Below are 23,725 nucleotides of genomic sequence, written 5' to 3' on the forward strand. Positions count from 1 at the left end.
AAGGAGCTTACTGCGGAAAGGGCCGTGTGTCAATTATGGAAACCACTTCTGTTGTCAGTCCTTTCAATTAATTTGAGGCAACCAGATAAAAATCTAAAAAGGGTCATATTAGGCTAAGTAGGCAACTAGCCTAGTCCTAGAAGATCTCACTCCACACAGTTAAAGGGGCATTCCATTCATTTTCAACATTTTACTATGTCATTAATATACCTTAGAGCTGTTGTGTGGAAATAATAAAAAACCTCTCCCCATTCTGTTTCCTAGAACTGGAGGTCTGAAAAAAATCATTAACATGGTGAATCACATCTTGATGACACGAAAATGATTGGGCCGAATTTTTTGTCCCAGTCCAGCCCTGATTTTTGCTGACCAACCAGTAAGAGGTCACGCTGAAATGTTGAGAAGTTAAACTATTAATCTGGTGTCAGTGAGGTCAGATGTAGAGTTGCTGGCCGGCTCCATATATTCAGATGACTAGAATTTCGCCCCCCTTCGGGGGGCTCAATCCTAGTGTCGTTGCAGCGCAATATGGGAAGAAGGAAATTGCGGGAATTGACAGACTCCACTTCATGTTTCAGCTGTGGTTTTAAACTCAGTAGTGTGCCCTGCACACAGCGCACACTCGCAATTGCAGCTGGAGGGCGACGCGACACACACACACACACACACACACACACACACACACACACACACACACACACACACACACACACACACACACACACACACACACACACACACACACACACACACACACACAGAGCGATGTGTGGATAAATCACTGAGATTTGGGAAATGTGTTCAGAAGTACAACGATTAAGCACGCACAGGCAAATGTCAGAAGCATCTGTTTCGGTTTCCAAACAGGAAGTTGTAAATGTGCTTATTAGACGGAGGCAGCGTGATGCTGGCATCTATTGTGATGCCAGCATCACCACATTTCACATAGAAATATAAGCACCCATTTACTCGCTTAGCGGAGACTGTGGGGTGGTAGAGGACATCTCCCCGGACGCGTGGGTATGTCCAGATAGTTGCCTTGCGGAGGCCTCTTTGTCCAGTGTCCATTCTGGGTCTGGAAACGGCACTTTTTTGAGTGTTGACCCCAATAGAAGGTCTGCTGGTCTGAATTTTACACCTCTCCCGCTTAGCGGAGACTGTGGGGTGGTAGAGGACATCTCCCCGGACGCGTGGGTATGTCCAGATAGTTGCCTCGCGGAGCCGTCTTTTGTCCAGTGTCCAGTCTGGGTCCGGAAACGGTAATTTATTTTGCATTGACCCCAGTAGAAGCTCTGCTGCTCTGAATTTTACACCTCTCTCGCTTAGCGGAGACTGTGGGGTGGTAGAGGACATCTCCCCGGACGCGTGGGTATGTCCAGATAGTTGCCTCGCGGAGGCCTCTTTGTCCAGTGTCCATTCTGGGTCTGGAAACGGCACTTTTTTGAGTGTTGACCCCAATAGAAGGTCTGCTGCTCTGAATTTTACACCTCTCCCGCTTAGCGGAGACTGTGGGGTGGTAGAGGACATCTCCCCGGACGCGTGGGTATGTCCAGATAGTTGCCTCGCGGAGGCCTCTTTGTCCAGTGTCCATTCTGGGTCCGGAAACGGTACATTTTTTTGCATTGACCCCAGTAGAAGCTCTGCTGCTGTGAATTTTACACCTCTCCCGCTTAGCGGAGACTGTGGGGTGGTAGAGGACATCTTCCCAAACGCGTGGGTATGTCCAGATAGTTGCCTGGCGGAGCCGTCTTTTGTCCAGTGTCCACTTTATAAAGTCCATGCACTCCAGTGAATAGCATTTATCCATTTAGATAACTTTTTTATGTTATTTAATTACTTATTTTTACACAGAAACATAATGTGTGTCTTTACAATAACTGTAATGTAATAATAATACTAATAATGTAATGTAAAAATTATTTAATTAACGAATTAAATAATCTTATTTTATTCTGAAAGCAACCGGATGTCTTAAATCTGCTAGCTGTCAGACCGGAAGTTCTAAATTTGCTCATAAGACGGAGCCTTAGACGGAGCCAACTCGCAGGCAGTGCGAGAGGCTGGTTACAGGATTCTATAGGTCAGCCGTTTTGGTGTGACACACACGGCTTCCACATTTAGCTTCATACTGGGTGAAAGTGTCCTTCCAAAAATTATTATTTCGCTCGAAATTCTTATTCACAATGACATCGAGTTGAGGTGTTTGTGTTTTAGGGTAATTGTTGCATAAGCGCTATTTCGCACTATTTCTCCCTCCCCTCCCCTGTGTCTGAAGCAGCTAGCATGGAAGCTATATGGATTATGGAAGCTGTCCCTCCGATTGCACACAACCATGCCGTTATCCACGCGTCCATCCGATTGCTTTTAATGTAAATGTCCCATCCACTGAGCAATAGCGATATAAGCGCCTTATTCATTCATTCGATTCATTTGGGTGTGGGGCTGTGCAGTGCTGTGGGCAGCCTTTCTGACGGAGGCTCGGAGCTGCTGCTGCTGACGCTGTTCGAGTCGCATGGAGCAGTATAGAGTAGGCGTGGCGCAGCATTAGAAGGGCGCAGCAAATGCACGACATTGAGGGGTAGAAACCATCCCGGTCGCGTGGTTCATCTAACGCGTGTGTCACTGTGAAGGACTGGCCCCAATAAGTGAACGTAGTTGGCGTAGTAGACGCCAACATGACGATTCTGACGTAGGCTGGTGATGTTGAGCAACAATGGCGTGGTTGACAAAAGTAATGTTTATTCAGTAATTAAGACATTTCTTTCAATGAAATGTAGCCTATATGTATTCTGGGAGTGTGCCGAATTTATTTTGCATATAGAGATGTGTGGTGAAAGTGTGGTTGGGTCGGAGAAAGCTGTTGGATAAACGGCCATGTGCTTATGTACCCCTGTCTATTAGGGTAGCAGGATTATTATGATTATTATTATTAGTATTGTTATTGTGATTATTACATGGATTATTGTTGTGATGTGAGCTTGTGGCTGACTCACTATCTAGAAAATAAAAACATGGCACTTCATTTAAAATAGGTTACAGACCCCTGTTATATGCGCTTGTTTTGGGATTATTTTTAAAGACCTATTTACTTGTTTCTATGAGACATGGCAACGCCAACAGCGCAGCGAAAGGCATCCACGTCTTTCTCTTGTGAAATGCTGAGATTAGAAACGACCATAATTATTTCATTTCTCAACCTTAAAAAAAAAATAAAGACATCTCCATAATCCTTGGGAAGTGTGTGTAGCAAAAGTAGTCGGCATTGTCATGGTTGAAAGTATTCATGCAACACTGACGCTGTAAGCTGTGTGATGCTAACGCGCTAACACCGTTAGCATGGTCTGTGTTGGTCAAAGGAAAAAGGATAGATATGAAACTACTGGCCAAAGTGTCATACAAAACACAACACCTAAAATCGGAATGTGATGGTGACCTATTGAGCACAAACAGACAATCATGATTTGCTTGCTGGACCTATAATTAATTTATGTGCATTACATTTCCACCTCGCACATATAAATCAAAAGCAAGATGGATGCTAACGCGCTAACACCGTTAGCATGTTCTGTGTTGGTCGGAAAAAGGATAGATATGAAACTACTGGCCCAAATAAATGTCATAGAAAACACAACACCTAAAATCGGAATGTGATGGTGACCTATTGAGCACAAACAGACAATCATGATTTGCTTGCTGGACCTATAATTAATTTATGTGCATTACATTTCAACCTCGCACATATAAATCAAGCCACAGTGCAGTCAGAGAGTAGTTCACAGGTCACACACAGGAGCAGTGAAAGGGGGAGGGGCCTTCGGATGGCAGTGTAGAGTAGGCACGACATTGAGGGGTAGAAACCATCCCGGTCGCGTGGTTGATCTAACGCGTGTGTCACTGTGAAGGACTGGCCCCATTAAGTGAACGTAGTTGGCGTAGTAGACGCCAACATGACGATTCTGACGTAGGCTGTTGAGGTTGAGCAAGAATAGCGTGTTTCAGAAAAGTAATATTTAAACAGTAAAGAAGACATTTTTGGCGAATGCAATGTAGTCTATGTCTTTTGTGGGAGTGTGCAGGTTTTATTTTGCATAGAGAGATGTGTGGTGGAAGTGTGGCTTGGTCGGAGATAGAGCACGAATGAACGGCCAGGTGCTCATGTACCCCTGTCTATTAGGGTAGCAGGATGTACCGGTATGTCAAACCATGTAGGGTTGTATGGTTTGATGAGGTCAGTGTCGTGATCTTCATATATGGAGATCCAGGTGATGATAGTCAGCTCCACAAATGGAGATTTGTTGATGTGTTGTACGAACTTGGTTCATTTGCAAGTGTGACTCGCATCGCGGCAACCACACTGGTTATCATGAAACTGTCACGATATGATATGGCCATATATTGACGGTCCCATATATGGGCTTAATGTTGACGACATCAGGTATCTCCATATATGGACATTCCCAGCCCTAATACAATCCCTGTTACCAATATGGACTTTTTTTTTAAATGTTTTTTTGTGGCTTTCGCCTTTTATTTATATTTTTTTATGGAGGGACAGGAAATGGAGAGAGAGATGGGGGAGTGACATGCAGTAAAGGCTGTCGGGATCGGGAGTCGAACCCGCGGCACACTGCCAGACTGGATTACCAGCCAAGGTGCCTGGACCGCTGAGCCACGGCCCAGGCCCAATATGGAAAATTGACGTTTTCAGGCCTGAAACAACAGAGCTTCTTAATACGGCTTCTTGTTGGACTGACAACCATGTATGGAGAGATGAGCCATTGATCATTTGTTTGAATCAGCTGTGTGGTGGGAGATCTTGTAGGGAAGTAGGCAGACTTAATATGAATAATAATACTTTCTGTTTTCTGTCAGGTTGTGTTCTTACGTTATTATTGACTGACACAGATCACTCAAATTAATTGAGTGACTAACAACAGGAAGTGATGCCCATAATTCATGCAAGGCCTCATGGGATTCTGGGACACTGGAAGTGGGAACTCGTGGACGGGGTCCAATGTATGGCAGCTGTAGTGTTGGTCTCTCCCAACACCAGGCTAATTTAATTAGTGGTGGGTTCAATTAATCCATATGGCAATAATCGTATCGCATTCCTTGCCGAGAAATAATCGTATTATATCGTACCATATCGATACGGCATTATTTTCTCTCTTGCTTTTTGGTTGTAAGTTATTTTTCAAATTGATTGTTATATTTCAAATTTCTGACAATGTATTTGTCATAAATTGTGGTCTGTATCGCGATATCGATCGTGAGGTGACGCATCGATCGTGAGGTTGTTGGCAATACCCAGCCCTAATGGTAATTATTTGGAATGAATGCAATATATCAATAATATATATATTGTATCGTGGCCTCTGTATCGTGATACATATCTATCGTGAGGTTGCAGGCAATACCCATCACTACTGCATAGGGATTGAAGGTGTGCCAGTTATGTGCAGTGCTTGAGTGAAGTGAACTGTGAAACCCTACTCTACACTCAGCCTGCCATAGCACATGGTGTGTAATGACATGGCATTGTTAATGTAATGTTATGATTATTGGCCCACTGATTAGCTGGAAAGAAAGCTTCATGGTCAGTGTGTCAGCATGCTGTGTGACGTGAACACAGTTGAACAGATTCGTATTGCTGTTGTGATGCAACAACACGTCACAATTGAGCTTATAGATCAGCTATTCTTGGCAAAGAGATTTGTTGTACAGTTTGTACAGTACAGTGGTGTCCACTCCAGGGACCCTCATGGTTGTCATACTAGATCTGGTCCCTCTTCACGTGAAACTATCAATAAAGGCAAGAAAATCAAATAATAAATAAATGAATCTGTGTGCCTTTGGTTAAACCGTGAGGAAGTTACCCAGGGACTGTGACTTTTGGAATGAGCACTCGCCACTGATGGCAGTTTCAGCGTCCATTGTCTAGGAGAGAGGAAGTTAAACGAACCGCAGAGAAACGTTTAACCTTGAAGTCATAATGCTAGGCTTCTCCTGCTCGTGGAGTCGGGTGGAAGTGAGAGTGGGTGAAAACGAAAACTCCCATAGAACAATAGCAGACACAGTAGCCTTAATTATTGGGTAACATTTACTTCTAGTGGCTGTGTTAATGGAACAAATAACAGCCTGCATTGTGGTACAGATGGACCACAGTGACAAGTGACAACCCCCGCTGTCACTCTGGAACACGGCTGTGAAATCACATCCTGTAAAAAAGGGTAAACAGAGATCAGGGCTGTGTTAACTGTAACTGGTCACTGGTGCTACCGTGCCCTCTGCCCTGGCATATTGTTGTCAGTCTCTTGAGCCGTTGTTCCATTATTGACTGAATACTAGGCATGTAACGATTCACTCAACTCACGATACGATTCGTATCACGATATGATTTTTCACGATATAAAAAAATATATATATTTCAAAGAAAAATTACAGTTTTTTTTTTAATTTTATATAATTTATCTTCCCCCCTGATAATTTTTATTTACTACATTGCAAAAGAAGTAGCATTACTTTTGACAGTGCAGAAACATAATTGCCTTCCTTGATGAGCATCAACGACCATCATCACCTGGGCACAGTCACAGACACACACAGCTCCCCTCTACAGTGCTCTACTACTGAAAGTGACTATCATTTCTCTCCAAAAGCACTTAAATATGATGGAATATGACTAAAGCTCACATTTCACATCACACTAGCCCCCCTAAGTTTTTTCCCTTTTTTTCTTTTCATTTTTTCAATGAATCGATTCGAATCGATTGATATCGTCAGGATTAATATCGATATATATCGATATACGATATATCGTAACATGCCTACTAAATACGATATATCAAGCATTCAAAAGTAGCAGTTATGCAATGCGCCAGCCAAGAGCGTCGAAGACAAAACTCCACAGCTGTTCATGGCGTGGAAAAACATGTATTAAAAATATATATATTTCATGTTTTATTTTGATACTGTGTAATAGTGCAGTAAAAGTCCAAGTCCAGACATGAATGTGCATGTGTTAATACGTTTTTATTTAGAGGAATCCTATAGAAGTGAATGTATAGTGTGTGTGTATACTGTAGCTGTGGTGCCGTGGGCACACTGGTGTGTCAGTCCAGTTGTGAGTGACAACCACACGATGCAATATATACAAATATATTAAAATCGGTAGTCTATTCATTCTTTTTTTTTAAATTCATATCAGCACTTTGAGCTCACCCATTTCCCAATACAGAGACTAATTCTATATTCTCCCCCTGTACAGTAGATTGGCAGATGCAAGCTCTTCCAAACATTACCTGTCAGCAGATGGGAGGCTAGATGAAAGGGAAATTATGGAAAGGTTTCATACGAGAACAAATTATGTTTCAGCGACTGACACCATGGCGTCTGATGAGTCACTGTCAGGACTGTCGGGAGCAGCAAATTGGCCTAAAGGGAGGCTTTATATTATCCTGCTACCCTAATAGACAGGGGTACATGAGCACCTGGCCGTTCATTCGTGCTCTATCTCCGACCAAGCCACACTTCCACCACACATCTCTCTATGCAAAATAAAACCTGCACACTCCCACAAAAGACATAGACTACATTGCATTCGCCAAAAATGTCTTCTTTACTGTTTAAATATTACTTTTCTGAAACACGCTATTCTTGCTCAACCTCAACAGCCTACGTCAGAATCGTCATGTTGGCGTCTACTACGCCAACTACGTTCACTTAATGGGGCCAGTCCTTCACAGTGACACACGCGTTAGATCAACCACGCGACCGGGATGGTTTCTACCCCTCAATGTCGTGCCTACTCTACACTGCCATCCGAAGGCCCCTCCCCCTTTCACTGCTCCTGTGTGTGACCTGTGAACTACTCTCTGACTGCACTGTGGCTTGATTTATATGTGCGAGGTTGAAATGTAATGCACATAAATTAATTATAGGTCCAGCAAGCAAATCATGATTGTCTGTTTGTGCTCAATAGGTCACCATCACATTCCGATTTTAGGTGTTGTGTTTTCTATGACATTTATTTGGGCCAGTAGTTTCATATCTATCCTTTTTCCGACCAACACAGAACATGCTAACGGTGTTAGCGCGTTAGCATCCATCTTGCTTTTCATTTATATGTGCGAGGTGGAAATGTAATGCACATAAATTAATTATAGGTCCAGCAAGCAAATCATGATTGTCTGTTTGTGCTCAATAGGTCACCATCACATTCCGATTTTAGGTGTTGTGTTTTGTATGACACTTTGGCCAGTAGTTTCATATCTATCCTTTTTCCTTTGACCAACACAGACCATGCTAACGGTGTTAGCGCGTTAGCATCACACAGCTTACAGCGTCAGTGTTGCATGAATACTTTCAACCATGACAATGCCGACTACTTTTGCTACACACACTTCCCAAGGATTATGGAGATGTCTTTATTTTTTTTTTAAGGTTGAGAAATGAAATAATTATGGTCGTTTCTAATCTCAGCATTTCACAAGAGAAAGACGTCGATGCCTTTCGCTGCGCTGTTGGCGTTGCCATGTCTCATAGAAACAAGTAAATAGGTCTTTAAAAAGAATCCCAAAACAAGCGCATATAACAGGGGTCTGTAACCTATTTTAAATGAAGTGCCATGTTTTTATTTTCTAGATAGTGAGTCAGCCACAAGCTCACATCACAACAATAATCCATGTAATAATCACAATAACAATACTAATAATAATAATCATAATAATCCTGCTACCCTAATAGACAGGGGTACATAAGCACATGGCCGTTTATCCAACAGCTTTCTCCGACCCAACCACACTTTCACCACACATCTCTATATGCAAAATAAATTCGGCACACTCCCAGAATACATATAGGCTACATTTCATTGAAAGAAATGTCTTAATTACTGAATAAATATTACTTTTGTCAACCACGCCATTGTTGCTCAACATCACCAGCCTACGTCAGAATCGTCATGTTGGCGTCTACTACGCCAACTACGTTCACTTATTGGGGCCAGTCCTTCACAGTGACACACGCGTTAGATGAACCACGCGACCGGGATGGTTTCTACCCCTCAATGTCGTGCATTTGCTGTGCCCTTCTAATGCTGCGCCACGCCTACTCTATACTGCTCCATGCGACTCGAACAGCGTCAGCAGCAGCAGCTCCGAGCCTCCGTCAGAAAGGCTGCCCACAGCACTGCACAGCCCCACACCCAAATGAATCGAATGAATGAATAAGGCGCTTATATCGCTATTGCTCAGTGGATGGGACATTTACATTAAAAGCAATCGGATGGACGCGTGGATAACGGCATGGTTGTGTGCAATCGGAGGGAAAGCTTCCATAATCCATATAGCTTCCATGCTAGCTGCTTCAGACACAGGGGAGGGGAGGGAGAAATAGTGCGAAATAGCGCTTATGCAACAATTACCCTAAAACACAAACACCTCAACTCGATGTCATTGTGAATAAGAATTTCGAGCGAAATAATAATTTTTGGAAGGACACTTTCACCCAGTATGAAGCTAAATGTGGAAGCCGTGTGTGTCACACCAAAACGGCTGACCTATAGAATCCTGTAACCAGCCTCTCGCACTGCCTGCGAGTTGGCTCCGTCTAAGGCTCCGTCTTATGAGCAAATTTAGAACTTCCGGTCTGACAGCTAGCAGATTTAAGACATCCGGTTGCTTTCAGAATAAAATAAGATTATTTAATTCGTTAATTAAATAATTTTTACATTACATTATTAGTATTATTATTACATTACAGTTATTGTAAAGACACACATTATGTTTCTGTGTAAAAATAAGTAATTAAATAACATAAAAAAGTTATCTAAATGGATAAATGCTATTCACTGGAGTGCATGGACTTTATAAAGTGGACACTGGACAAAAGACGGCTCCGCCAGGCAACTATCTGGACATACCCACGCGTTTGGGAAGATGTCCTCTACCACCCCACAGTCTCCGCTAAGCGGGAGAGGTGTAAAATTCACAGCAGCAGAGCTTCTACTGGGGTCAATGCAAAAAAATGTACCGTTTCCGGACCCAGAATGGACACTGGACAAAGAGGCCTCCGCGAGGCAACTATCTGGACATACCCACGCGTCCGGGGAGATGTCCTCTACCACCCCACAGTCTCCGCTAAGCGGGAGAGGTGTAAAATTCAGAGCAGCAGACCTTCTATTGGGGTCAACACTCAAAAAAGTGCCGTTTCCAGACCCAGAATGGACACTGGACAAAGAGGCCTCCGCGAGGCAACTATCTGGACATACCCACGCGTCCGGGGAGATGTCCTCTACCACCCCACAGTCTCCGCTAAGCGAGAGAGGTGTAAAATTCAGAGCAGCAGAGCTTCTACTGGGGTCAATGCAAAATAAATTACCGTTTCCGGACCCAGACTGGACACTGGACAAAAGACGGCTCCGCGAGGCAACTATCTGGACATACCCACGCGTCCGGGGAGATGTCCTCTACCACCCCACAGTCTCCGCTAAGCGGGAGAGGTGTAAAATTCAGAGCAGCAGACCTTCTATTGGGGTCAACACTCAAAAAAGTGCCGTTTCCAGACCCAGAATGGACACTGGACAAAGAGGCCTCCGCGAGGCAACTATCTGGACATACCCACGCGTCCGGGGAGATGTCCTCTACCACCCCACAGTCTCCGCTAAGCGAGTAAATGGGTGCTTATATTTCTATGTGAAATGTGGTGATGCTGGCATCACAATAGATGCCAGCATCACGCTGCCTCCGTCTAATAAGCACATTTACAACTTCCTGTTTGGAAACCGAAACAGATGCTTCTGACATTTGCCTGTGCGTGCTTAATCGTTGTACTTCTGAACACATTTCCCAAATCTCAGTGATTTATCCACACATCGCTCTGTGTGTGTGTGTGTGTGTGTGTGTGTGTGTGTGTGTGTGTGTGTGTGTGTGTGTGTGTGTGTGTCGCGTCGCCCTCCAGCTGCAATTGCGAGTGTGCGCTGTGTGCAGGGCACACTACTGAGTTTAAAACCACAGCTGAAACATGAAGTGGAGTCTGTCAATTCCCGCAATTTCCTTCTTCCCATATTGCGCTGCAACGACACTAGGATTGAGCCCCCCGAAGGGGGGCGAAATTTTAGTTATAACAATTGCTCCACTATGGTTTCAGCTGGAGTTGTGAATCTGTGCTGCCTGCTACACCTGCCCCGCACCAGTAGGCCTATGCATGGTCTGCAGTGCAGTGCAGGGAGACGTTGTCAAATGCAGCTCCATTGTATCCTGGTAGGCAAATTAGCCATCTCATCATCATATGTATTATTGATGGACTTCAAACTCTGATGAATAAGGTGTATAGTGGTGGAGCAGCTGGTTTCAGAACCAGCTGCTGTATACAGTAGAGACTATTTTGCAAAGACATGAATATAGGTGCCGTGACATTTGAGGAACAAAAATGTCCTCAAACTGGGGTCCTCTTTATCCATATTTCAAATATTGGCTATTAAAAAAATAGCAGATACACAAGCTCACGCTGCGAGCTTCGACTTTGACCATTTTCAAAAATATCTTGATTGTGTTTTAATATTTTAGATTCATTTAGCATTTTCTTAGACCAATATTCTCCTCTGGGGATCCCTGGTACAACACATTTTCAGATTAAAAAATATATATCAATTTGGGGGTCCTTGACATGACAATGTTTGGGAACCACTGTGTAGAAGAATATATGGAACCATAACACTGCCTACCATGAAGAGCCCTGCGATAGCAACCCCCCCCCCATCTAGCTCCCTATCTCTCCTGTTTACTAACAGAAAGGCAGACGAGGAAGCTCAAAGTGCTCTTTGTAGTGAGTGGCGCAGGAAGCTGAAGCGCGACAGAATGTGAAGCAGCGGAGAGAGAGAGAAAGCGGCACAGCTGCACGACACGGCAGCGAGTAACGTCGCTGTCGCCTGGAAACCTTGTACTGTATGTCCAAAACTGTTACTTTTCAGGACATAGGGGGGGGGGGGGTGTGGTTGGGTGGAGGCGCTGCTGTGTTCCAGTGTATCCAATGTAGTTATTTATTTGTCACACTATAGCTTACTTAATAATATTTTTTCATTGGTTCAGTGCTTATAAAAACCCACACACTCTTGAGTCTTTACGATGAAGGCCATTAATTTACGAAAAATGAAGTGAGGGGCTCTAATATATTAAAGTCTAACTCATGTTGATTAGGTGATGTAAAACAAACGGTGCCAACACAAACGCCATTAACAATAAAGAGACAATATGACGTAATGAGGCACATTATGACGTAAACTTTCCCTTCATTGTCAATGGCATATACAAAACAAACATTGAACTAAAGACAAACATTAAACCTGAGTATAGGAAAGGATAGCGCCCCTCAAAAAGTGGAAATATGGAGATGCGAGGATCCTGCCCGACAGCACCAAAGGGAGAACGACAGAACGTCAACATGAATGGGCTTTGATAGGCATGGTGTGACTGAATAATGCTTTATTTGGCATTGTAAAGGAGAGAGTCAGGAAAGATGGAGACATGTAGCACAGGTCATAAACTGGTAATTATTTTGACATGCCCAAAATAGGGACACCAGAGTTAAAGTGGTTAATTATGCCAAGAAGTAGTTCCTGGAAAGGTGTTGGTCAACTGTCATTTCATACAAGAGGAGTTTGGGGGATTTTCTCATCCATTATTTGTTAAGGGAACTGGTGTAATACAATACTATGCCAGGTGTCTGAACCAAATACAATAGACACTATTCTAGCTGTTTCCCTTAGTTGTACTTCAAAGTTATCCATTTAACTTGCTTCCTATAACTATATTATCTGCAATAGTTAATGACTTGTGACATCAGACATTGTGAGAAAAACAATCGTTGATCGTTTGAGATAGGGGTCAGACGTCAGAGGCCAAATACATATAATTTTTGGGGTCCTTGAGAACCACTGACATAGAAACATGGGTTTTTTCAGAAATCTGTCAGGATTTAGAAGACTTTTTGTAGAATTGTTCCCAGGTCAAAATGGGTTAATATAGGCCGCAGGGTTCAAATCATGGGAAAAAAGTAGCGGCTTATAGTCCGGAAATTACGGTACACAATATCAAAGAAGTGATAGCAACAATATTAAGAAGGAAAAATGTATGCATCGACATAACACGTTGAGGTGCTTTTGGAGGGGCTTTGTGCATGGTTCCTGGTTCTAAATATTCTATACATATATCTGTGTATGTGAGCAGTATGTCATCTCATCTGATGTCTACTTTGAAATTGTTCTCGCACAGTTTTTCAGGCTTCAGGCTTTCATAATGATTTTGCAGAGGGACACTAGTAAAGTGTGCTACGTACATGACATTTATTTATTAATGTGCGTTTAGACCGTGAACTCTGGCAGACTGAATATTACAGTGATGCTCTCACGCAGCATGTTGTCTCTAACAACACTCTGGCTATGTGTCATCATAACCCCTCTGTGATTGTGCTTAACCGCAGTGCATTGATGATAGTAGATTCAGTTGTTTACAGAAAGTATTATGTTTGAAGACGACAATGAAATAGAAGGGGTGTTGCAAATATTTCCCCATCTCCCTGTTTCTCCTACAGTAGTTAAGCCATCATTTCATGCCCGACTTGTCCAGATTCTGCGACATGAAGCAATAGGTTGTTTGGCAATTTCCCCTTTTCACAATCCATGGGAAGGCTTTTTATGTACGTCTATGTACAGTATGATAACAATCATAATTAGCTCAATAAGCATCTGTGTAGAAAATGGCAGTGGCTAAGGAACCTAACAATTAATTGACAAAGAAACGCTGTATTGAAATAATTGAACCTCATTCAAATGCATGGTTCATGTACGTATCTCCAGCTGAACAGGACTTTATTTATTTAATTACATTAGTGTGATAGACATTATAGAAAGGGTAAACAAGGCATTGCATTCCACATCGTGGTTGTGCGTGTGCGTGTGTGTGTGTGTGTGTGTGTGTGTGTGCGAGAGAGAGAGAGAGAGAGGGGGGTGCTGTAGGGTCTTTCCTGCCATCTTCGTCGACTAACAGCTATCACTTGAGAACCAAAATAGAAAGGGGTGTTGAGGAGTTTGTGCACTGAGGAAATGGGCTGAAGTGACTTGGCATTTCCTGGTCTCTCACTTGACACTGGGACACATCGTGCAAGAAGACAGTGAAGACGCTCATGTGCTGCTGACTGAGGCATGGTGTCTGTCTGTGTGCAGGCTACACTCCTCTGAGACTGGGTTCTGACTGAAGCATAGTGTCTGTCTGTGTGCAGGCTACACTCCTCAGACTGGGTTCTGACTGTCTGTCTGTGTACAGGCTACACTCCTCTGAGACTGGGTTCTGACTGTCTGTCTGTGTGCAGGCTACACTCCTCTGAGACTGGGTTCTGACTGAAGCATAGTGTCTGTCTGTGTGCAGGCTACACTCCTCAGACTGGGTTCTGACTGTCTGACTGTGTACAGGCTACACTCCTCTGAGACTGGGTTCTGACTGTCTGTCTGTGTGCAGGCTACACTCCTCTGAGACTGGGTTCTGACTGAGGCATGGTGTCTGTCTGTGTGCAGGCTACACTCCTCTGAGACTGGGTTCTGACTGAGGCATAGTGTCTGTCTGTGTGCAGGCTACACTCCTCTGAGACTGGGTTCTGACTGAGGCATAGTGTCTGTCTGTGTGCAGGCTACACTCCTCTGAGACTGGGTTCTGACTGAGGCATGGTGTCTGTCTGTGTGCAGGCTACACTCCTCTGAGACTGGGTTCTGACTGAGGCATGGTGTCTGTCTGTGTGCAGGCTACACTCCTCTGAGACTGGGTTCTGACTGAGGCATGGTGTCTGTCTGTGTGCAGGCTACACTCCTCTGAGACTGGGTTCTGACTGAGGCATGGTGTCTGTCTGTGTGCAGGCTACACTCCTCTGAGACTGGGTTCTGACTGAGGCATGGTGTCTGTCTGTGTGCAGGCTACACTCCTCTGAGACTGGGTTCCCTCTAACCCACCTACCTACAGCATCATGCATCATCCATCTTCCTGGACGAAGACCCATAAGGGTCGAAACGTTGTTTCCTTATTCTAATAAAGTGTGGGAGCTCAAGAGTGGTGTGCGGACTTCCTACCTTTTTCATATGTACGTATTGTTGTTCAGCACCTGACCTGTCGAATCTTTCGAGAGCTTTCCCTCTGGATTCTATATCCCTGCCTGTACCCACTTTGGGAACCACTGGCTTAAGCCCAACACACACCGGGTGCGCAGCGACACGGCACAGGCGTTGCCGCGTGGCAACGCCTGGAAAATAGAACAGTGGCGTATCGGAGCGTCAGGCGAGGCGTGAACGCGTGTCGGACGCCGCCGGTGTGGGATAGGTTCATTGAAAATAACGGAGGCGGCTGTTTTGACGCGCGGCGTTCGCAGTAGGGCTTGAGATTGATTTATTCAACTTCCGTGACACTTCTGTAGAAGAGCTTCACGTGCTCGCACATGAGTTGTGATAGCGCTGGTTTAAAGGGCCAGCCACCTCTCCATCTCACCACCACGCTGTATATTCACAGAGCTGCCGGTGTCGGAAACCTATTTCCTTCATAGGGCTGTGTGGGAAGATGCTTCAAATATACATTGCTCAATTGGCACAGTTTATGGGAAGTGACAAAATGACCATGTGTTATATCATGTGTTGTTTATGTTATTTGCGTGTCGTGAGTAAGACCTTCTGTCTGCTGATGATGGCAAACGCTCGGATTCTCCTCCCAGTGCCGAGTGCTCGGCGGAAAGCAGCAGTCACACCACCAGTGCAGCAGGAGTACTTTCAAAAACCAAAGCTGAAAGATTTCAGTTTGCTTTTCACCCACCGGCTCATATAGTTTCTTTCTGTTTCTTATCGGACGCTGCCACTGCAACATCTGTAGTACACTTTCATTTCCCTGTGTGCCAGAATATTGCGTGAGTGTGTTAGGGTGATAGTTTAACATCAAGTCGTGAGACCGGGTTTCACCTTTTCAGTTTTGGAGCGGTGCCTAACTGCTCCAATGATTGGCCGCGTGTGTATGTCTGTATTTTATGTAAGTAACAGCTGCAATAAAGCTGGGTGACCTAAAGTGGCACTGTTGAGTTTTGAGCAGCCAGGCTATTCACAGTTTCACACTGAGCACTATAACTTAAACTAACTGCAGCCAGCAAGCGGTGTTGTTGTTTCATAAATAAAGAAATTCGATATCTGAAGTGCCGAATCTGCTTCACAAGAAACCTATGGACTGTACAGTATGTCTACAAGCTCAAAGCCCATGCAATGCGTGGTGTGAGCTTTTGATTGATTACTTTATTAACAGTTTGCAAAAGGTGCAGAGGTACAGTTAAACAATAATGGTCAAAGGATGACACAAAAAGCAGCTTGGACTCCTCATGCATAGAAGGGAGCATGAGGTCAGAGATTGAAGATGCTTTTAGTTTAAAAGTTGACCTGTCCTGCTCATGTTTTCTCTGCATTGCTATCACCCGCAGGTTGGTGTGAGGCTATGATGACCTTTGACCTTTGTGCTGCTATAGGAGGGGAGAACAAGCAGCAGGATATCATGTTGCACTGCTGAAGCATCACATACAGTAGAATAGATGCTGTGATAATGTACATCAATGGTTTTCAGCCCTTTTCATATCACGGACCGGTCCATATTATCTGTTCAGCATTTGAGCCACGGACCACCCTTTGGTGAGATTCAGCCTCTCAGACCCAAAAACTGAAGAACTTTGTTATCGTCAGATAAGATTTTGTCCACAATTTTATGCTTTATTGATGTGGTACCATAGGAGAGACAACAAAAAAAAGACCTTGTCGCAACATCCTGTTTCAGAAACGGGCCCTGCCTTTTGACATTTAATGCCACCACTGTGCTGTTGAACTCAGTGGCTCAGGGACAGACTTTGTAAAATAATAAGAACATGCGTGCACTCACTCACATGCGCACACACACACACACACAGGCCAGTTGTATACATGGGCCTGCCGTGCACATTCCTCCCACGGTGCACACGACTGGAAGGAAGCATGCGATCACCTTTAACTGTCTGCCCCCTCACCCCCCCCCCCCCCCTCCATTACAGAAAGATGTGGCCTACCTGCAGCAGTGGCTGGAGGCGTTCGTGGCGTCCTTTGAGAAACTCATTGACGTGCAGTCGCTGGAGCCTCGCAGGTGAGCGGCGTCTTGAACATGTATTTCTTTTTTACACACTTTGCCCCAAGGCTCACCGGTGTCGGGTGACATTTGACCTTTAACCACTTAAGCCCTGGTGCCCTGCTGCCTTATAGACACATTCAGAAACACTAACATTACAAAGATGCTCCAGAACATCGGGATGAACCTGTGTAGTTTATGGCTGCTCCAACAGTAGGGATGAACCTGTGTAGTTTATGGCTGCTCCAACAGTAGGGATGAACCTGTGTAGTTTATGGCTGCTCCAACAGTAGGGATGAACCTGTGTAGTTTATGGCTGCTCCAACAGTAGGGATGAACCTGTGTAGTTTATGGCTGCTAAAAAATTAAAACGGAATGTCAAAATATCCACCGCGGTGGCTGAGACCAGAGCCATAGAGTAATGGTTGAGACGAAGCAGTGAAAGGTCCTGAAAGATACATAACGTCAGTCTTACCCAATCTTTCTGTTTTATGAACAGCTGCATTTAAATCTTTGTAATGTTAGTGTTAGTAAAAATCAGGTAAAAGAGTAACATTTGAGGCAGACTAATCAGTCACTCTACCATTCACTGTAATAGAAGGAAAAAAATAATAATCGAAGAACGACTGACATAGAAACATATATAAGGCTTTAACAAATTGTTTATTGCCAAACCAACTAACGGCCTGTGTAAACACCCCCCCGTCCCCACACACACCCCTGTTATTTTTCCTGCTCTCCTTATCTTCTTTTTTGCTTCTTTCACCTTACCACCCACCTCTCTCTCCTCATTTGGCCCTCCAATACATTTATATACAAACTTTAGTTACTTTGTAGATTGAATATTATTACAAAACTTACATTAACCTCCACAACCCTATTTGAAATGAGCCGATCTACAAGCTCACAATGCATCGCGAGCTTGTAGATCTGCTACTTTCAACAGATTCCTAGACGTTTTGAAAACTTGAAATGCGACATTCTGCGAGAACTGCGAGAACTTTCTACTTTTGATTCTAGTACATTTCGACGCCATTACTTTTGTACTTTTACTCTAGTACATTTTGAATTCCGGAAATGTTACTTGCAACGGAGTGGTTCTATACATTGTATACAGGTAGTATTGATACGTGTACTTAAGTAAAACATTTGAGTACTTTTTCCCACTCACTGCCCTCCACTCACCTCGTACTCCCTCGTACTCCCTCCAAGCTGGAGGAATGCAGCTCCGAGAGAACTAAAAGTCATTTTATGCTTGGTTGAGCAAGTCTAAAATCAGTCATTACGACGCCATCAGCGCCTGCCAGAATACATTTCAGTCGACTAAATCAACCGTAGAGTTAGTCGACTAAAATCTTACGATATTTAGTCGACTAAAGCTAGACTAACGCTAAAACTGTTTCAGTCGACTAAAATGTGACTTAAAACTATCAAAATCTAAATCAACACTCACCTCTACACTCCCTCCAGCCTGGAGGAATGCAGCTCCGAGGTGCCCCTGCTGCCCAGAGAGGTGCTGGTGTTCCTCAGCACCCAGCTGTGGCACAGCGCCCTGCACCTCTCGGGGAGCGGAGAGCGCCGTGGGGGGAGCGGCCCCCACCCCCTGCTGCTCATCAAGTTCTTCATCATCATCTGCAGGTGAGCTGCTTATACCTACGCCATGCGGTCTCAACGAGTCACACCCATGGATTAAAGTTCTCAGTCAGCATGTCTGCTACACAAGTGTGTCCTGCACCAAAAATAGGCCATCTACAAGCTTACAACACGTCGCAGCGGGTGTAGAGTAGACAGCTTATTTTCGGTTATTACTCATTTCCGTCTTCCAGAAAACCCCCATGATCTCAGATATTTCCTAACACCGAAAGGCCTATTCATAGTCTGGATTTTCGGTGGTGAGGATACCACCGCTCCGGTGGTGAGGTGACCACCGGAGCTGTAATAACGTGGAGCGGTGGTGAGTAAAAACAGAGAGAAGGCCTGAGAGAATATTAGAGAGAATATTAGACTATGAATAACACTTTAATCTGCAATTTCTTCAACCGGTTAACTGTATGGCTACCATAAACGTCACAGTTTTACATTATATTGTGTTAAGTGTGTAGGACACAGACACACAACGCTAGTGGCTCCTTTAGGACTTGGCCTATAGCAACATTTTTCGAGTCTCTATTTGAGCGAGGTTCCGTGGCATCCAGGCACTTTTATTGGTTGAGATCTACACGCTACTATATATTGGTTATTTGATTGGTTCAGGCTACGTCGCAGCGCAATGACAGACAGACAGAATGTGTGTGTGAATGGGTGAATGTAATGCACAATCTATGTAAAGCGCCTTGGATAAAGGCGCTATATAAATGCACCATTTAAGTACTGTACCTAAGTACAATTTTGAGTGTTTCCCATTTTCAGTTCTTTTACTCCACTACATCTCAGAGGCAAATATTTACTCCACTATAATTATTTGAAAACTTTAGTTACTACCGGTACTTACTTTGTAGATCTAGATTAAACATTCATTAACCACTTCAGCCCTACAGTATATACATTTCGGACATTTAATAGCTGATCTACAAGCTCCCGAGCTTGTAGATCTGCTATTTTCAAAAGAGTTTTTATACATTCATTTATTTATTAATTTGAAAACTTGTGAAAAACTTTCTACTTCATAACTTGATAATCTTTACTTAAGTTACTCAAGTACATTTTTAATTCCGGACTTTTACTTGTAACTTTGTAACAAGTATTTCTACATTGCAGTATTGATAAACATTTTGTTTTTCCACTACTGGCATTTGGCCATGGAACCCCATTTGATTGATGAAAAAAAAAATCTCTGGTACACCAATATCTACATTCTACACTATATTAGTAGTGTGCCTTTGGAACCAAATGGAACAAAATTCAGACTCGTAAGGGTCCATTTGGTTCTACTTGTACACTCTCAGAGGATGTTAGGGTTCATTTGGTTACCCTTTTATACCTTTTTATATTTTACACAGAAGCAAAGTGATAAAAGCTTTTTCACACGAGAGAGCAAAGACGGGTCAATTTGGGTCATACAGACATACATACACCTGCTGGTTTTCTTTGTTCATTTGCCCTGACACATTAGAAGAACGTGCCATAAATAACTAAGCCTCCCTGGCCTCACAGCGAGTCACTCACAGCGTGAGGTGCTTCTCCTGCAGCGAACAGCCTCTGGCGTTGTGCTGCCCGCATGCCCTAAGTGACCTCCACCTCCCCTGGATGCCTGCCTTAAACCCATTTTGACCTGGGAACGATTCTACAAATGCCTTCTAAATCCTAACAGTCTTCTGAAAAACCTATGTTTCTATATTAGTGATTCTCAAACCATTTCATGCCAAGGGCCCCAAACATTATAATGTAATTGGCTGCCGACACCCATCTGAAAATATGCTGTTCTAGGGACCCCCCCCCCCCTCCAGAAGCACATATTTGAGTTAAAAATGTTCACTGTGAAAGAATACATATTCAAAGATTTGCACGCATTTTCACGATTTTTCAAAAGCTCACACAGTAACACGGCACAGAGTGCCGCACTAGAAGCTTGTAGATCTACTATTTTTCAACAGCTAAAGTTCAAAATAATGGTGGTTAAAAGCTATAAGGTGACACAGATGCATCCTCGGGTCTAAATGGACTCTAGCTACCAGTAGACTTACACAACATATTCTAACTAATCTACCAATCTATCACGTTTCTGTCCTTCTACCTTGCAGGAATATGGAAAACATCGACCAAGACAAAACCCCTGGCTTTGTAGTTGAAACGATCAAGCTCTTGAGCTTCTGTCTGAACCAGGTAAGGCCCGACGGAGGAGATTATAATAACTAATAAATAATTAATTATAATGTACTCGTAGGGATCGACGAGTCACCGTGATTTATAGCGCTATACTTTGGCCCGGCGGGCCTCCTATTTATTCCTACCAAGCGGTGATTATTTACAGCCCACAGCCCGTCCTGACAAACTATGCAGACGTGCAGTATGATTTACAGTATGATTTACAGTAGTGGGGATGGAGATAAAGACTGCCTGCTCTCAGTCGTACGACCATCTATTCTACTGTGGCCAGTGGTGGAAAGTAACTAAGCACGTTTACTCAAGTACTTATACTTTTACTCCGCTACATCTCAGAGGGTCACATTACTCTTTGTAGATTTGGATTAATTAATATTACAAAACATACATTAAGGGAAATTGAGCCAATGCTTTACAATGGCGGCGGTGTTGTGCACGCTATTAACACTACGACAAGCGATTACACTTTTACTAACAGCGTATCTCTACATTGTGGTATTGATACTTTTACTTAAGTAAATGATGTGAGTACCACCACTGACTGCAGTAAAGTGTGAGTGTGAGTGTGTGTGTGTGTGTGTGTGTGTGTGTGTGTGTGTGTGTGTGTGTGTGTGTGTGTGTGTGTGTGTGTGTGTGGAACAAAGAAGCAGCTCAACTAGTTCACACAGCTAAAAGAGAAGTAGGCCGTTCATGACCTTTCTATTCATTGTTTATTGGAATGTGTTGCCTGAAATAGAATTCGGTGTGGTCACTATGACTTTATTCTGCCTGCATTTCAAGATTTCAAAATAAAGTTGAATGTACTCGTTTTTTCATACATATAACGAGTAGTTATGATCTTATATGATATTAAAGATGGAGTGCCGTGATTTTCTTTCCCCCCTAAAACATAATCATCAGGTATTATGATTATACTAGGAGGAAGATTTTTTTTCTTCAAAAAAGTGTACAGAAAGTGTTAAAGTGATGTCACCAACGTGGTGGTATTTTGATTGGGCCTTTTTACCCCAAGGCATTCAGCTTTCAGGAAGAAACCAAAAATACATACACAGGGAAGACATATATGAATTATTATAACCACACCTGGGGGTCTATCAGAGTAACGTTAACTCCATAGACACAATACAAAACAGAAAAATCACGGCACTCCATCTTTAAGTTATGCACGTGTACAGGATACAATATTATTATATATTTTTTCTAGGATGGCATCTTGAACTTGAGCTCAGCTACACTGTGTCTGGGAGAAGGGCTATAGTACGACAGCGCGTCGTCCGAAAGTCAAAGAAAACTAGCGCTAGTTTTGTTTAACTTTCGGACGACGCACTCGTTAACGCACAAAGCTATCGGCGCGGACAGTCCCTTGCATAGCAGCACCTCAAGGCCTTGTTTTAACATGATAGCAGAACGTCTTAACACATTTTGTGCCCAAAACGTTTAACGTTTTTTTTATGTCAAAAGGTGGGTCTAAAAGTGGGCACCCTGGGTCGCCATTTTGAAAGAATTAAAGGGCACATAATGTGTTAAGGACACAGGACGTGGAGTGAACCAAAACGAGTGCTCCTGCCCGCGTGCATGCCGTCCCAGGAAAACCGACAATGCAATACGGGACCAGCCATGTTTGCCACAGCCACACGACACCGCCGTACGACGACGTGTATGCCGTTCTTTACTCGACCGTTACTTCTTGTGCTGTAATGATGTTGTATTGTTGTTGTTGTTGTTGTTATTATTGTGTTCCAGTTAAAGAAGGACGCAGAGGATGAGTCGGGTCTGCAGTTGGTGGTTCAATATGGACTGCTGCTGTGTGAAAGTCTCTTCGACCCTTATCAGACATGGAGGAGACGACTGGCAGGGTGAGAGACACAGAGACATAGAGAGATAGAGAACAGGAATGTGCGTGTGTGTGTGTGCGTGTAGGGGGGGAGAGAGGGAGAGAGAAAGAGAATATGTAAGTGTATTTGCGTGCGACCGTGCATGTGGCTTTACCCTACTACACTCTTCAGTGGGGTGGAGATCGCTTGAAGAATGTGTGGGGGTTGGAGTTAGACTTGCTTTACACGCACGCACACACACACATACACACACACACACACACACACACACACACACACACACACACACACACACACACACACACACGCACTCATGCCCACGCTCATATTATGGTGACATACCCTCAGACTGTAATGAGGAGAGTTACACAAAGCCTGCAGAAATCACAAGCCACGGTCTCATTAGTGCTGAGCCTCTTGGAGCCAAGCAGGACATGCTGCATTATTGATGATACTTACCCATAATGCCTAGCCCTAGTGCATGGAACATCACTGGTGGATTTGTTTTACCTAAGTAAAAGTATCAATACCACATCACATGGATGCACCTGGGACGTGTCCTCAGTGATGTATCCCAAGGTCATCAGGGATGCACCTGGGACGTGTCCTCAGTGATGTATCCCAAGGTCATCAGGGATGCACCTGGGACGTGTCCTCAGTGATGTATCCCAAGGTCATCAGGGATGCACCTGGGACGTGTCCTCAGGGATGTATCCCAAGGTCATCACCTGGGACGTGTCCTCAGTGATGTATCCCAAGGTCATCAGGGCTTCGGGTCTCCTCACTCAGGTGACCCATCCAGGGTGATCAAGTCTCGACTTAGGTTCCAGTAGATACCCACGATCAGTCCCATTAGGGAAAGACCAGGGTCACACAGTCCGCCGCTCCCGAACTATACTCTACCGG

At 43.9% G+C, this 23,725-nt stretch overlaps 1 protein-coding gene across 3 annotated transcripts in view; it reads left to right on the forward strand.

Moving 5' to 3' along the window:
* nbeal2 (neurobeachin-like 2) overlaps positions 1-23,725 on the forward strand; it is a 110,114-nt gene that overhangs the window by 5,571 nt on the left and 80,818 nt on the right. For all 3 annotated transcript variants that reach the window (XM_080768902.1, XM_080768903.1, XM_080768904.1), the window contains exons 2-5: positions 17,092-17,180; positions 18,633-18,800; positions 20,903-20,984; positions 22,728-22,840. In XM_080768902.1, the coding sequence (XP_080625028.1) occupies positions 17,092-17,180; positions 18,633-18,800; positions 20,903-20,984; positions 22,728-22,840 (452 nt within the window). The remainder of the gene's footprint in view (positions 1-17,091; positions 17,181-18,632; positions 18,801-20,902; positions 20,985-22,727; positions 22,841-23,725) is intronic.

This window comes from Protomyctophum bolini (assembly GCF_963924005.1).
Source record: "Protomyctophum bolini genome assembly, chromosome: 7".
NCBI lineage: Eukaryota > Metazoa > Chordata > Actinopteri > Myctophiformes > Myctophidae > Protomyctophum > Protomyctophum bolini.